This window comes from Artemia franciscana, chromosome 2 (genome assembly GCF_032884065.1).
Source record: "Artemia franciscana chromosome 2, ASM3288406v1, whole genome shotgun sequence".
NCBI lineage: Eukaryota > Metazoa > Arthropoda > Branchiopoda > Anostraca > Artemiidae > Artemia > Artemia franciscana.
In genome coordinates this window covers 24,074,487-24,088,294 of record NC_088864.1, presented here as the reverse complement: position 1 = coordinate 24,088,294, position 13,808 = coordinate 24,074,487, and the positions used below count along the sequence as shown (strand labels likewise).

General features: G+C 35.0%; 1 protein-coding gene across 2 annotated transcripts in view; it reads right to left on the bottom strand.

The window, feature by feature from the left end:
- LOC136039107 (unconventional myosin-Vb-like) overlaps positions 1 to 13,808 on the bottom strand; it is a 99,045-nt gene that overhangs the window by 23,063 nt on the left and 62,174 nt on the right. Inside the window, exons 15-18 of one of the 2 annotated variants that reach the window (XM_065722592.1) lie at positions 12,922 to 13,206; positions 10,757 to 10,927; positions 7,531 to 7,714; positions 4,123 to 4,327 (exon numbers count right to left, since the gene is read on the bottom strand). In XM_065722592.1, the coding sequence (XP_065578664.1) occupies positions 4,123 to 4,327; positions 7,531 to 7,714; positions 10,757 to 10,927; positions 12,922 to 13,206 (845 nt within the window). The remainder of the gene's footprint in view (positions 1 to 4,122; positions 4,328 to 7,530; positions 7,715 to 10,756; positions 10,928 to 12,921; positions 13,207 to 13,808) is intronic. The other variant, XM_065722596.1, reaches the window with a different exon arrangement.

Below are 13,808 nucleotides of genomic sequence, written 5' to 3'. Positions count from 1 at the left end.
TTTACCGATAGTTCTCTATGTTTTGTTTTATTAATTTACGTCTGTTTTCTTTTCTTTTTCCTTCTTCTTCTTTTCTTTTCTTACATTACATTTCTATTCTTGATGATTGAATGAATACTGTCACCCGTTACGGGCAGTGCTCTCTTAGGGTGTAGTTAGTTTATAGTGTGTGATTTGCTTTTTGTTAATAAATGAATTGAATTGAATCAGTCCTGAAATTGAATTTTAGGAGAGCCGCTGATGGAACAAGTGAAACCACAGAAATGAGAAAACAAAATCTCACTTTGGCGGATTAAATCTTACTATTTTAGTCTTGCTTTCGCTGACCAGCTAACTATTTGAACCACTTTCATCTTTGAATTTTGCTAAATGACCCAAGCTGAATCAGGACATTGCTTGGGCTTTACTACTGAGAACTTGAGAAGCGCACATGGATCGTCAATGTATTTGAATTGGGCATCCGTGTTGTCCATAATACAATTAATTGTCACAAGGAAAAGTAGAATGGACAATTCCGTGCCTTGAGGGGACTCACAAGTTATTTCATCCCAGCCCAGAGATCGCAAGTTAAGAGGACATTAACATGCTGGTACGAAGGACGCAGGGAATCAAAATCAAGCATTAATATAGGATTACAGACACCAATTCTTTGAAGAGCCTTTGCAGTTACAAGATACGGTTAACTTTATTATAAAATTTACTTAGTGTCAAACATTATGTAAATCTCCATGAGGTTTAATTTTTATAAAATATAATTTCTTTAAAATCGCTATTTCACAAACAATACTAATTAGACCTTGTTCGGAGCTTTTAATTTATTAAATTTACTGTTTTGGTTGGAATGAACAAGCAACCAAAATGCTCTTGTTCTGAGCTTCACCTAAGCTGATATTCTGATTCCGGTCATAATCTCAAAAGTGCTATTATGCCAACATTAACCTTGAACGATCCTTCTTATACTGCTGTACCGATTTTAGAAGACTTATCGTATCAAACATAACTCTTAAAATCAAGTTGCTGTTGCTTTTAGATAGTAGCTAAGTTACAAAATATAACAGCAAACAAACTCCTAATTAGCTAGTAATTGTGTTGCGAGAGCAACACCATGGTTTTATCGTTTTTATGGCACTTGGTATTAACCAAGTGACATATAGCGATCGCAAATTTTGTCGGTCTGTCTGTCGGTCCCGGTTTTGCTACTTTAGGCACTTCCAGGTAAGCTAGGACGATGACATTTGGCAGGCGTATCAGGGACCGGATTAAATTAGAATTAGTCGTTTTCCCGATTTGACCATCTGGAGGGGGGAAGTGGGGAGCCCGTTAATTCGGAAAAAAATAGAAAAATTGAAGTATTTTCAACTTACGAACGGTTGATCAGATCTTAATGAAATTTGATGTTTGGAAGGATATCGTTTCTTGGAGCTGTTATTTTAAATCCCGACCGGATCTGGTGACATTGGGGGGGGGGAACCTAAAATCTTGGAAAACACTTAGAGTGGAGGGATAGGGATGAAACTTGGTGGGAAAAATAAGCACACGTCATAGATACATGATTGACATAACCGGAACGGATCCAATCTCTTTGGGGTAGTTGGAGGGGGGGGGGGGGAGGGGGGTAATTATCTGAAAAATGAGAAAAAATTAGGTATTTTTAACTTACGAACGGGTGATCGGATCTCAATGAAATTTGATATTTAGAAGGATATCGTGTCTCAAAGCTCTTATTTAAATCCCAAACCGGATCTGGTGACATTGGGGGGGAGTTTGGGGTGGGGGAACCTAAAATCAGGGAAAACACTTAGATTGGAGGGATCGGGGTGAAACTTGGTGGGAAAAATAAGCAGAAGTCTTAGATACGTGATGTACATAATTGTAACGGATCCGCTCTATTGGGGGGGGGTGTTAATTCTGAAAAATTAGAAAAAATGACGTATTTTTAACTTACGAAGGAGTGATCGGATCATCATGTAACTTCATATTAGAAGAACCTCGTAACTCAGATTTCTTATTTAAATCTCAATCAGATCCAGCGTCATTGGGGGGGGGGGAATCTTAGAAATACTTAAAGCGGAGAGATCAGGATGAAACTGAATGGGAAGAATAAAAACCTGTCTAAGATACGTGTCTGACATACCCGGACCGGATCCGCCCTCTTTGGTGAAGTTGGGGGGGGGGTAATTTAAAAAATTGAGGTATTTGTAGCTTACGAACGGGTGACCAGATCTTAATGAAATTTGATATTCAGAAGTATCTTGTGCTTTAAAGCTCTTATTTTAAATTCCGACCAGATCCTGTGACATTAGGGGAAGTTGGAGGGGAAACCGGAATTTTTAAAAAACAGGAAAATTAGGGTATTTTTATCTTATGAAAAGATGATCGGATCTTAATAAAAATTGATATATAGAAGGATCTTATGTCTCAGATTTGGAAGATTTGGAAGGATCTTATGTCTCAGGGTTGGAGGAGGGAAACAGAAATCTTGGAAAACACTTATAGTGGAGAGATCAAGATGAAACTTGATGGGAAGAATAAGCACAAATTCTAGATATGTGATTGACATAATTGGAACGGATCCGTTCTCTTTGGAGGAGCTAGGGGGTGTTAATTTGGAAGAATTAGAAAAATTGAGGCATTTTTAACTTAAGAACGGGTGACCGGATCTGAATGAAATTTGATATTTAGAAGGAATTCATGTCTCAGAGCTTTTATTTCAAATCCCGACCAGATCTGTTGACATTGGGGGGAGTTGGAGGGGGAAATCGGAAATCTTGGACACTAAGTGTGGACGGAAACACTTAGAGTGGAGGAATCGGGAAGAAGCTTGGTGGATAGAATAAGAAAATGTCGTAGATACGTGATTGCCATAACCGTACTGGATTCGCTCTCTTTGGGGGAGTTGGGGGAGGGGTTCAGTGCTTTGGCGAGTTTGGTGTTTCTGGACGTGCTAAGATGATGAAAATTGGTAGGCGTGTCAGGGAGTTGCACAAATTGACTTGATAACGTCGTTTTCCCAGATTCGACCATCTGGGGGGCTAAAGGGAGAGGAAAAATTGGAAAAAAATAGGTATTTATAACTTACGGGTGGGTGATCGGATCTTAATGAATTTTGATATTTAGAAGGACATCGTGACTCAGAGCTCTTATTTTAAATCCCGACCGGCATTAAGCCTCTGTTTAAATCAATCTATTGGTTCTTAGAATTTTGTTAGAGCTCATACCATATGAGCTCTTGGCTCTTAGCTCTTCTTGCCTCGTCACAAGTGCCATATGAGCTCTTAGCTCTTGTTTTCTATCATTTGAATTGAGTTTCAATCTAGGTATCTTTTTCTTTAAACAAACCGTACACCATAAAAATATACCGTACATTAAATTCTTTGCGATTCATGATTTATTAGGGTGCGTTTGACCTTGGGCTTTAGTTGACTATATTTAAACTACAGTCAACATGAAGTGTTTAATATAATGCCGTAATCTCAGTTACTCTAATCATTTTAACCTAGAACTCTGGTCAACTTTTCGTAACTCCTGTCATTGAGTTACAGCCCTATGATTCACCTATTGAGTCACCTATGGATGCTGAGATTTTCGCTCATTGATTTTAGAATTTTCGATAAAGAATGTCATAGGTTGTCTGAAGAGGATTTCATTTAAATTCTTCTCAAAAGGTTTGACTGAGGATCTGAGAATTTCCTGAGAACTGACTTGACTGTAGTCAAGTCAACAACAACCAACTGCCATAGCTCAGTGTCGAAGCACTTAACCTCTTCATTATTTATTTTAAAAATTTTCTTGATTTATCTCTTCAAGATTATGAGCAACACAAGAAAGAAATAGCATACTACAGAAAACTAATATACACAGGAAAGATAAAAAAAAAACAAAAAAAAAAAACAAGATTTGATGGCAGCCTGGTTACCACGTTCTTTACTAAGGAAAAGTACAAATTCAGTGAAACTCCTATTCTTATGAAGTATGGTTGTCTTTAAGAGAGTTCTTGTCAAAATCTGTAGCTTAAAGGTTTTTACAGGTTGTTTTCTAATTGTCACCTTCAAACTATCGAATTGTAATTGATAAAGGAACCAATCTTAAAATATAAAAAAGTAGGATACTAGTTATATATACCTAGCAGTATTTGCCAGCCATAGTACACACAAATCCTGATCCAATTGGTTCTCCTTTACTATTCTCTTAATGTGGTTTAAGGCAGAGTTGCTAATGTTTTTTACTCCGATTTCGTCGGAAGCCATGTCACAATAGCGCAGAGCCATGAAGATTAGATACGCAGCGGTCCCTTGAATGCACTTTCGGGCCACGCTTGGAGTGAACTCTAAGAAAGAAATGAACAGCGTAATTCAAAGCTAAGTTTTTAAAACTTCTGTAAATTTACAATTATAAGAAGTTAAACAGTGACAAGAGACAAAAAATAAAGAGAGAGAGAGAGAGAGAGAGAGAGAGAGAGAGAGAGAGAGAGAGAGAGAGAGAGAGAGAGAGAGAGAGAGAGAGAGAGAGAGAGAGAGAGAGAGAGAGAGAGAGAGAGAGAGAGAGAGAGAGAGAGAGAGAGAGAGAGTGAAAAGAGGAAAAATAGCCTTATCTTAGTTCGTGGTAACAAACAGTAGTAAGGAGTGACCCAGCACAATAGTAACTGAAACTCTAAAAAACAGAATTTTGATACCAATAGCTACGTCAAAAGAATTGCATTTTATGCTGATTTTAAATATATAATTTTATCAAATTTAGTCTTATCTGTCAAAAGTTAAGAGCCTGAGAAAATTTGCTTTTTCTTAGAAAATAGGGGGAAACACCCCCTAGAGTCATATAAAATGAAAGCCAAATCTTAACGAAAATCACACCACCAGGTTCGGCGTATCAGAGAACCCTACTTTAAAAGTTTCAAGCTCCTATCTACAAAAATGTGGAATTTTGTATTTTTTCCCAGAAGACAGTTCAAGGATGCGTGTTTATTTGTTTTTTTTTGTTTTGTTTTTTTTTTTTTCACCAGGGGTGATTGTATCGATCCAGTGGTAATAAAATATCCTAAGAGGGTTAATTTTAACAGAAATTAAAAGTTCTAATGCCCTTTTTAAGTGACCAAAAAATTGGAGGGCACCTAGGCCCCCTCCCACGCTCATTTTTTCACAAAGTCCCCAGATCAAAATTTTGAGATAGCCATTTTGTTCAGCATGGTCGAAAAACCTAATAATTATGTCTTTGGGGACGACTTAATCCCCCACAGTCCCCGGGGAAGGGGCTGCAAGTTACAAACTTTGACCGTTGTTTACATACAGTAATGGTTATTGGGAAGTGTGCAAACATTTTCAGGAGGACTTTTTCTCGTTGGGCGTGGAAGGGGGGTGGTGGTGGTGGTTGTGTCATAACTGGAAGTAAGGAGCAGCATTAAAACTTAAAACGAACAGAAATTATTACATATGCAAGGGCGTTCGTCTCCTCCTCAATACCTCGCTCTTTAAACTAAAGTATTTTTAGTAATTTCAACTATTTATTCTACGGCCTTTGTGATTCATGGGCCATTCTTAAAGAACAGGGACAAAATTAAAGCTTTAATATAAAGAGCGAGGTATTGACGAGGGAGCGAACCCCCTCATATACCTAATAAAAAATATACAAATATAGAAGTTCTTTACGTAACTTAATTCGTAAATTACGTATATTTATTACTAATAAAAACGTTCCTAAAAAAAAATTAAAAAGTTCTAGCTATATTTTTAAGTAGCCCAAAATTCGAGGGCAACTAGGCCTCCTCCCCCACCTTTTTTTTATCATAATCGTCTAATCAACACGATAAAAAAAGAAAGCCATTTAGCCAAAAAAAAAAAAAAAAAAAAAAAAAAAAAAAAAAAAAAAAAAAAAAAAAAAAAAAAATGCAAATTCTGTTTTATTTATTCATCTGCGGTGAGCCAAAATCAAAACATACATTAATTCAAAATGTTCAGAAACTAAATAAATAAACAAGTTTTTTTCAACTGAAAGTAAGGACCGACACCAAAACTTCAACGTCCACCTCAAAACTTTAACCTCAACGTCCCGCTCCTTACGCTAAAGTTTTTTATTGTTTTAAAAAGTGGAACTGTGACAAAGAGTCAAACTTTAGCTTTAAGAGCGGGACGTGGATAAGGGGACAATCCCTTTCATTTACGGAATAATTTCTGTTTGTTTTAAGTTTTAATGTTGCTTCTCACTTTCAGTTGAAAAACTTGTTTTTTGTTTTTTTTTTATTTAATGACAAAACAGAACGATAATATCCATAACACCATAACAGATGAACTTTTAAGAAGGCAAGTCAATTGATAAAACCCTTAGATTCAGACGCCAAATCGAACAAAATTAATAACAAGGAAAATTCCATGAGAATATACATGATTTTTACTCAGCTATTTAGTTTGTGGGAAAAATTCGTCTAAGATGTTTCTTTTTTCTTACATGTTTAAACACAGGGAATACTTTAGAAACTTCATTAAAGACTATCGTATGGAGTGTGTCAAATTGAATTCTACAACAGTCAACAAAAGACAATTGTGGGAGACATTAATCAATGGATTGATCCATAATACGTAAAATTACACAATTAAGACTGAAAACCAATTGTATTAGGATTCAATTTTTTAAACTGTAGAAAAGGAAATATAAAAAATACTGCTGAAACAAAACAACCGGCTTGGCAAGCTCTTATCCACCCTCCATAGTTCTAAAATCAGTCTGCACATACTTTCAGGTTTTAACTTGAATAATTTAGCTCATTTTTCGGTCACAGATTTCAGTGCACACACAAAACGACAAACACATAATTGACTATAAAGGGTGCCTCCAAAAGAAAGCCAATTTTGAATTAATATTAATCAACTATAAATCAACAAATACTAAAATAATAATATTAATATGCAACATTTAAAAGTCAAAATAATCCAAAAAAGCAAACAGAAGCAGCAATTAAAATTAGACAAAATCTGACGTTGCATTTCCCAAGCAAGCTAATTGGCTTCACCAGAATAGCAAATGGAATGATTGTTATCAATTTAGTCACTGATCTAGTAATGTACAATTAGCATTGTTTTTATTTTCTAATGATAGATATTGTTTGAGTGGCTCAATTTTGAAATTAGGATTTTTGACTATTCAATTTTTAATTCCGTAATTTTGGATTTTATCTGATTGTTACTTAGAACGGTTTTCCGCTTTACTTGTTTTTTAGGCTTTTTAATTCTCCCAATTTTGGCTTTTATTTGCTTTTTTCCTGGTTTCTTTCTGCATTGTTTGTTTTCATCCCGTTTGTTTCGTTCAGAAAATGTGAACGATTCTTTCCAACTTTCTCTTATAGTGCTGAAGAAGAAAGGATAGAGCTTGTGAATCTACGGAAGGTCTTAGACAATAAATTAATTTGAATGAAAAGCTTTTTCAAGTCGACTGTCTCTAATTCAAATCGAGGGGCTCATACCTAAATACTCTTGGGAATAGAGGGGCTCACAAGCCATAGCTTTAACATACCTCACACAAAAGTTAAAAGCTACTACTTACGGCAGACAATCCCTTCTGTTAGCTTCGCTGCGTCAAGACTATTATACTTCAATATACCCTGAGACTCAAACCCTTTCTTGACAATTGGAGAACCATGTAACAAGTTTGGTGACAACATTTCAGGTATTTCAGGCATTCTAGTCAAACAAAACTTTTTCTTCAACTTCTCGATATGCGCTAGGGCCTGAAATTAAATGGGTAAGAAATAAGAGATGTTTATAATGACAAGTGATGTCTATTCTTAATGAAAGATCAGAAGGCTATCTGAAAGGGTTAAAAGGTGTAGCACCGACCTGAGTGAAGCAAGGATTGGTAACAAGTGCCAAATGCCCCAGCGAGCGGAGCTTAGATAGTAAGTAGTAAAAGAGACTGCAACAACATTCGAATAATAAAACACTTAAATATTGTATACTGGTTTCGAATGTAACATGTTCCGAAGTGTCATATTTTGGGGCAGAATATATAAATACTAAAAAAAGAGGATGAGCCCACACTTCTTACCAAACACCAGACCACCCCCCCCCCCATACATACAATTTTCACCATGGAGGCTTTGATCTCAAACTGGATATGCCTAATACAGCTGAGCTAGTTATATTATGCAATGCAATGAAATTACGAAATTACGCGATGCTCTTTTTTAAATTTGTCAGTGTAAGGTAAACACCAGGAAAAGATACTTAAAGATGAAACAATTTTAGGCTATACATCTTGCCACGGTGTGCCCAATATATATTTTTTAAATTAACCTGTTTTTCACAAAAGCCTTGGACTACGAAGCAATATGTATAATTATTTTAAATAAAGCTGATATTTCAATTTGGATTCTGGTCAAGTGTAATTTATTTGTTCTTCTGGGTTTTTTTTTATGGGAATATAATCAATCCAGCGAATTGTTGTTCTTATCAGAGTGTTTTCGTAAAAGGGTTTGGTTATGGACTTTTATTTTCAACGTTCCTTTTTGAAACTACTAGTACTACTACTGCTAAAAACTCATTGCATCAACAAGCCGCCTGAGGCCAAACACAGCTATACACGCTCCTCCTCCGTCCCAATCTATCCAAAGCTTCCCTTTTTACACCCTTCCAAGACCTTTTTCAATATGCAAACAAAAACCATCATGATCAATTAATAAGGGCAAAAGGATGCTGAGATAATTTCCCCAGTTCTCTGCCAAAACCAAGTACCAACACGAAGTTTCGATTAAAGGGACAATGTCACCTCTTCAACCCACTTCAATTTCCATTTCAAATACTAACATGTCATTTGCCCTTTATTGATATTTTTTATTCTCAATATATTATAAAATTACAAATTAAATACACTTAATTAAAAATTAAATTAATTAAAAAAATTCAATCAAAAAAGTCTTTTTTCATCATCAGCATATTTGCAACGATCAATTTAGTTTTGTTAGACTAATGTGCATTAAATTCTCGTAAATAATTTCTTCATAGACGTATTCCTTTCAAATATATAAAAATTCTACAGGCTAATATAAATGTCTATTAGGCTCACGATTGGTTTTCAGTAAAGCAAAAATGGATCTTTAGGCTTTTGGGCGGTTTTAGAACACCGAACTTGTTTGTTCTACAAAACAAAAAAATTAGAAAATCTGATTTACTTTTACCTTGTTCTTACTTCTAAATTCATTACTTTCAAACATAAAAAACAAAACAATGGCTAATCAGAATTTTCAATGTGTTTATTTTCAGTTTCAGACTTATTTGTGTTCTTTTTAAATCCATTGTTTCCAAATATGTTGAAACAATGATTGGCTAAACAAAACTTTCAAATTAAGCCCTTTATTGAATTGTGTACCATTTCTAACAAGCCTTTATCGTTGTTACCGTGCTCTGACTTTTAAATTAATTACTTCCAAATAGGTAGAAAGAAGAAACTGGCTAAACAAAACTTTCAACTGAAGTGCTCTATTTAGTTTTCAAGCAAATGACACCCAGTCACCCAGTCTCTATGAGGGACAGCAACAACACCCTAGTTTTCTTTTAAAATTTAAAAATGTAATTCAATTTTATGTTGAATTATAAATGCAATAACTCTTTTTGTTCTTTTAAACATTGTTTTAGTTTTTTTGAGAAAAATAGCCCTCGTCTCGAATTCAAAAGAAAAACAAAATTGGAACAAGGCACTACCACCAAGATATACATTACTGACAACCTTAATATTCCTTTTGCTCCCCTCACATTTAACGTAAGTATAGAATGTACAAAGTAGAAAATACATAAAAAAGCCTTGAAACAGATAGCTACAAAATCAAAACCACATTTCTATTTCACTCAAAACGATTTATACCCAGTCTAAAACCCTTTCTGTGGAACTTTTATATTCAAACTTTCCCAATTCGCTGAAAATTCAAGGACCCCTTGGGTTACTACCCTTACTTTCAATTTAAAATGAGTATTCAATCTGAAGTTGACTTCATTATTTGTTATGCTTTCTGTTTATTTTAGATTTTAAGTTTAAAAAAGACAGGAGCCAGAATAAAAACTAACTAATTTCGGAAGATGTTAGTTTACTAGCCTCCATAGAAAGAAAAAAAATATAAAAGGAAATGACTGAAAATAACCTCCCAGGCAAAGGGCTGCCCTCATAAAAGAATTTCAGCAGAAATTACTTGGAATGAAGAAGTGAAATTTTATTTCTTCATTCATACTAATTTCTGGTCTTCTATGTGCAACATCTTGGTTTTAACTTAAGTTACCAAAGGCACAGTTTTCCAAAAAAAAACGAAATGAAAAGTGGGAATTGATTTTTAACTTGTAGAAAGCAATGCATACAAGAACATAGAGGACTTTAAACATCAATAATACAAATACTTAAAGGCAACTGTTTAATGAATGAGTTATTAGAAGAATTCAGTTCTTTCCATAACCGAATAAACTATGTAGACAAAAATCGACAACAGAAACTTAGGGCAAATGCCCGAAGCCAAAACTGTATTATGAATTTCGTAGGATATTAGCTTATAGACTCCATAGAAGAAAAAAAATACAAGAAGAAGTGCGTTTTTCATTACTCGAGAAAATAGACTTTCAGGCAAAAAAAAAATGCAAAATAACAAACCCGTGACCTCCAAAAAAAGAAAAAAACCCTCCTCAAAGAATTTCAGAAGGTTTTCACCCCCTTAACTTCAGCCGGTCCAAACCAGAACATGCATATTGATGCTAACAGAGAAGTATATCAAGGAACAGAAGTGACAACTTACGCTTTGAAGCTTATCTTTCAAACTAACCCTCTCTTGAAGCAGAAGCACATAATCTTCCTTAATTAGGAATGAATCTTGGTTGTTGGGCATGGACCCTTCGATTTCTCTTTGCTGTCTTGCAATTATATCCCTTAGCCTTTCTTCTTCGTCTTTCCAGTGCTGCTTTTCAACCTTGAAAATTTTAAATTTCACTTTACTGTTACCGTTTGGTAATTACCAGATTAGAGGGGTTCTAAATTGACAATTCAGATTTTCGAAATAATAAACAATTTTAGTTTCTGCGAGCATTCTGACAATCTGTTTTGCCAACTTGCTCAATGACAATACTGTCGGTTCGAGAATAAGCTTGTTGACATAACGGAATTACATAATATTTTTGGGGCAGCAATTCTTCTTCCGTTTAGCTAAATTAAGAGCAATCATTAGACTCATAGCCATTCGATCTTGCGTTGAAAAGAGGAAAACTGAGGGAGTGTGCTATTCTGGGGCCACAAGGAAAAATAGTGGGGCGATTTTAGAAAGGATTTCTAAACCATTATCTTATACGATGCATATTTAAATAGTATTTCAACAAACATTTCATACTCTTTTCCAAAGGGAAAAGGAGGAGGGTCGAGACAGAGCTGTAAACTTAAAAGGGTTCAAAAAGCTAAAAGCTAGAAGATTCAAAAAGCTAGAAGAGAGTGGGAACCACTGCTTTGAAGTGTTGCGAATAATTTCAAAAATCTAGTTGGGTTAATTTATAGTCTAGTCAAGAGTATATGACCAGAATGGGTTATAAGCATTAAGACCTCTTCAGCCTCCGATAGTACTATTGGTTATGAAAACCAGTTAGAAAAAAAGTCAAATAAAAGATTAACGACATTAAAACTTAAAAGGGACAGAAATGACTTCTTATATGAGACGGGCTGGCACCTCTTCAGCCCGCGATAGTGCTATTTTAAAATACGCAGTGCCCTATTCCGATTTATTGCAAGAAAGTGGAAAAGCTTTATCCTTTGGGTTCTTTTTTAGAAAATCGGGAGCTCCGGCTGGATTGGTGAATATGACATTACGTTTTGGAAAGCTGTGTACATTTTATTTTTCTGAACCTTACTGTCTTAAAGTCCTATGTCCTAGCTGTTTTTCCTTGTTTTTTTAAGTTTGTTCATTGTTAATCAGCATGACTTTAGGTTTCATCATTGTTGGATCTTTTAAAGATTAATTGTTGGACCTTTTAAGTTTAATGTCGTTAGATCAGTAAATAGCACAATCACGCTTTTCTTATAATAAATACTTCAACTTTTTTCTTGATTATTGTCGCTTATTTCTCTTGATTCTGTTCTTTCAAATATACGTGGTCTTTATTTTCTTTTTATTAGCTCTAGTTTCGTTTTAAACTTGTCTCTTTCGTTAGCAGTAAGGATGCCTTGCTGCTCTGCACTTTAGTAGTCTAGTTTTCAGTTGATTTTTTCTTACTTTCCAAGTTGTGTCAATACTTAGTTTTTCTTAAACAGAGACAGTAGCAAAACTGCAGAAAGCATAAAATTGCCATGATATAAGCCCTGATTCGTAATCAAGCAGTGATTAACGAGCATTCCATAGTAAAATTAGAAAATGGAAGTAAAACTCGATTTTCTTTTCATTTTTAAAAACAGAAATATGATGGTGAAGTCTTGATTCATAAAAATCCTAGAACTTTTTTTTTAATTCCCGATTCCAAATCCAATTGTTCATCGCACCGTTACTAAAATATTATGCAAAGGATCGGATCCTACGCTAAAATTGCAAAACGATCTCGGCTAATTGACAAAATGCATGCAAATTGACCGTTCAAAGACCAAATGAAAGTCCACCTTTTAAATTGTGAGAGATTTTAGAGCAAAAGCACGTGATTGACCCCTGAATTTGCCCCTTCATGAGGATATTCTTTAAAATATGAAACAAAAAACGAAAACGACCAACTTTTTTACCAGTTGATTGGCATATCAATATCTTAACTAGCTAAATTTACTATTTTCAAGTTCTCGCAATGTTCTTTTATGCACTTAATCAGTCAGGCTTCTGAACAAGCCAATATAGATTAAAACTCTTTTCTTTCTTACTTATTAGAAATTGTTGCGAGCAAATTTTCAAAAGTCAACTTCAAAACATGACTCATGCTAGGAATTCCATAAATAGTTTACCTTGTGATGTTCTTCCATTTGATGCAAAGAAGCTTTTTGTGCCATGTATACCTCTTTCCAGTCATCAGCATCAGACCTGCTTGTACCAGCTGTAGGTTTGGCCAAGTCTCCGTTGCTTAAATCAAGACGTAATTGTAAAACTTCATCACGACGCCTTTCAAGTTCCTCTTGCATAGCAGAAAACTGATTCATTAGGGACTTCAGGCCTTCTTCATTTGATACAGACATAGACTCACGGAGATGTTGAATGTCTTGTAATAGCTTTGAGTTTCTCATTTCAAGATCCTATTCAGACAAAGAGGCCAATTAAAATTGATAATATTATACATATAAAAATTGAATACTCTTTAGAAACTTCTTTTTTTACGACATCCTTTGTGACTCTAGGCCTTTTAAATTCAGATGATACTAGTCGAGGTAGCTCGTCAGAGGGAGAGTAGTTGATGCAAATATAGAAAACAGCCATCTAAACCCCCCAGGAATCTGTGACTTAAAGAGGTGATAATGGTATTCTATTGTTGCTATATCTTACCCTTGAAGCCAAATTTTGAACCCACTAATCATACACCGACAGAATTCCAGGCTCCACCGTTAAAAGAAAGCAATATTAATTGCAAATAAGCTTAATGTAATATCCGTCGAGATAATTCACACAAGGTTCTCTCGTGCGGGAACAAGCTGTTCAACAGAGGCAGATCAGAAGATTCTGATCCCCCATAATCAGTAACGTTACAAAGAAACCATTCCATATGGAAGACGTAATCACCTATAGAATTACGGTTGATTTTTGAGGATTTTTCCATCGACGTAGTCAAGAGAACCTGAGATTTAAACGCTTATCCTGCAATTCGGAGAATTAATTAAAGGCTCCAATGACAGAATTTTTC